Raw genomic sequence first — 414 nt, 5'->3', positions numbered from 1 at the left:
TCTTTCTCAAAAAATGTAGAATTTGATTACGCCCCGCAAAACCGGTAAGAATGGCGAGTCCGGATCAAAAAATCAACACTTTCTGCTGTGATTGCACCGGGTCTTTTCCAACCGATGAGCCTAGTATTTCATAAGTATATATATGTATATGATCTCCACCCTTTTTTTGGAGATAGGGGGGGGGAGGGGGGGGGGGTTCTGTTTTGTTTTCGATATCCAATGGCCATTTGTTTTGAAAGTTGGGCTGCAGAAGCACATAAGCAATGATAGATGTTTGTTTATGAGGTAGGGGCTCTATATATACATATATATGTATATAATACCTTTCATGGAGGCAGTTACCATCCGTGTCATTTCCTGATCTTGAAGCTGGTGACGTCAGGTAGCCTGTGACGTCATTTTCCTCCATGGGAC

General features: G+C 42.5%; 1 protein-coding gene across 1 annotated transcript; it reads right to left on the bottom strand.

Annotated features, from left to right (window-relative positions):
• Window positions 1-26: 26 nt before the first annotated feature.
• On the bottom strand, window positions 27-409 carry PADG_12118 (uncharacterized protein; the record flags this gene model as incomplete). Its single annotated transcript, XM_010763674.1, has 2 exons — window positions 27-120; window positions 324-409. The coding sequence occupies 2 exons, from the start codon at window positions 407-409 to the stop codon at window positions 27-29; spliced, it is 180 nt and encodes a 59-aa protein (XP_010761976.1).
• Window positions 410-414: the final 5 nt, after the last annotated feature.

The sequence above is a fragment of the Paracoccidioides brasiliensis genome, assembly GCF_000150735.1.
Source record: "Paracoccidioides brasiliensis Pb18 unplaced genomic scaffold supercont2.8, whole genome shotgun sequence".
NCBI lineage: Eukaryota > Fungi > Ascomycota > Eurotiomycetes > Onygenales > Ajellomycetaceae > Paracoccidioides > Paracoccidioides brasiliensis.
This window is presented reverse-complemented; position numbering and strand designations above follow the sequence as displayed.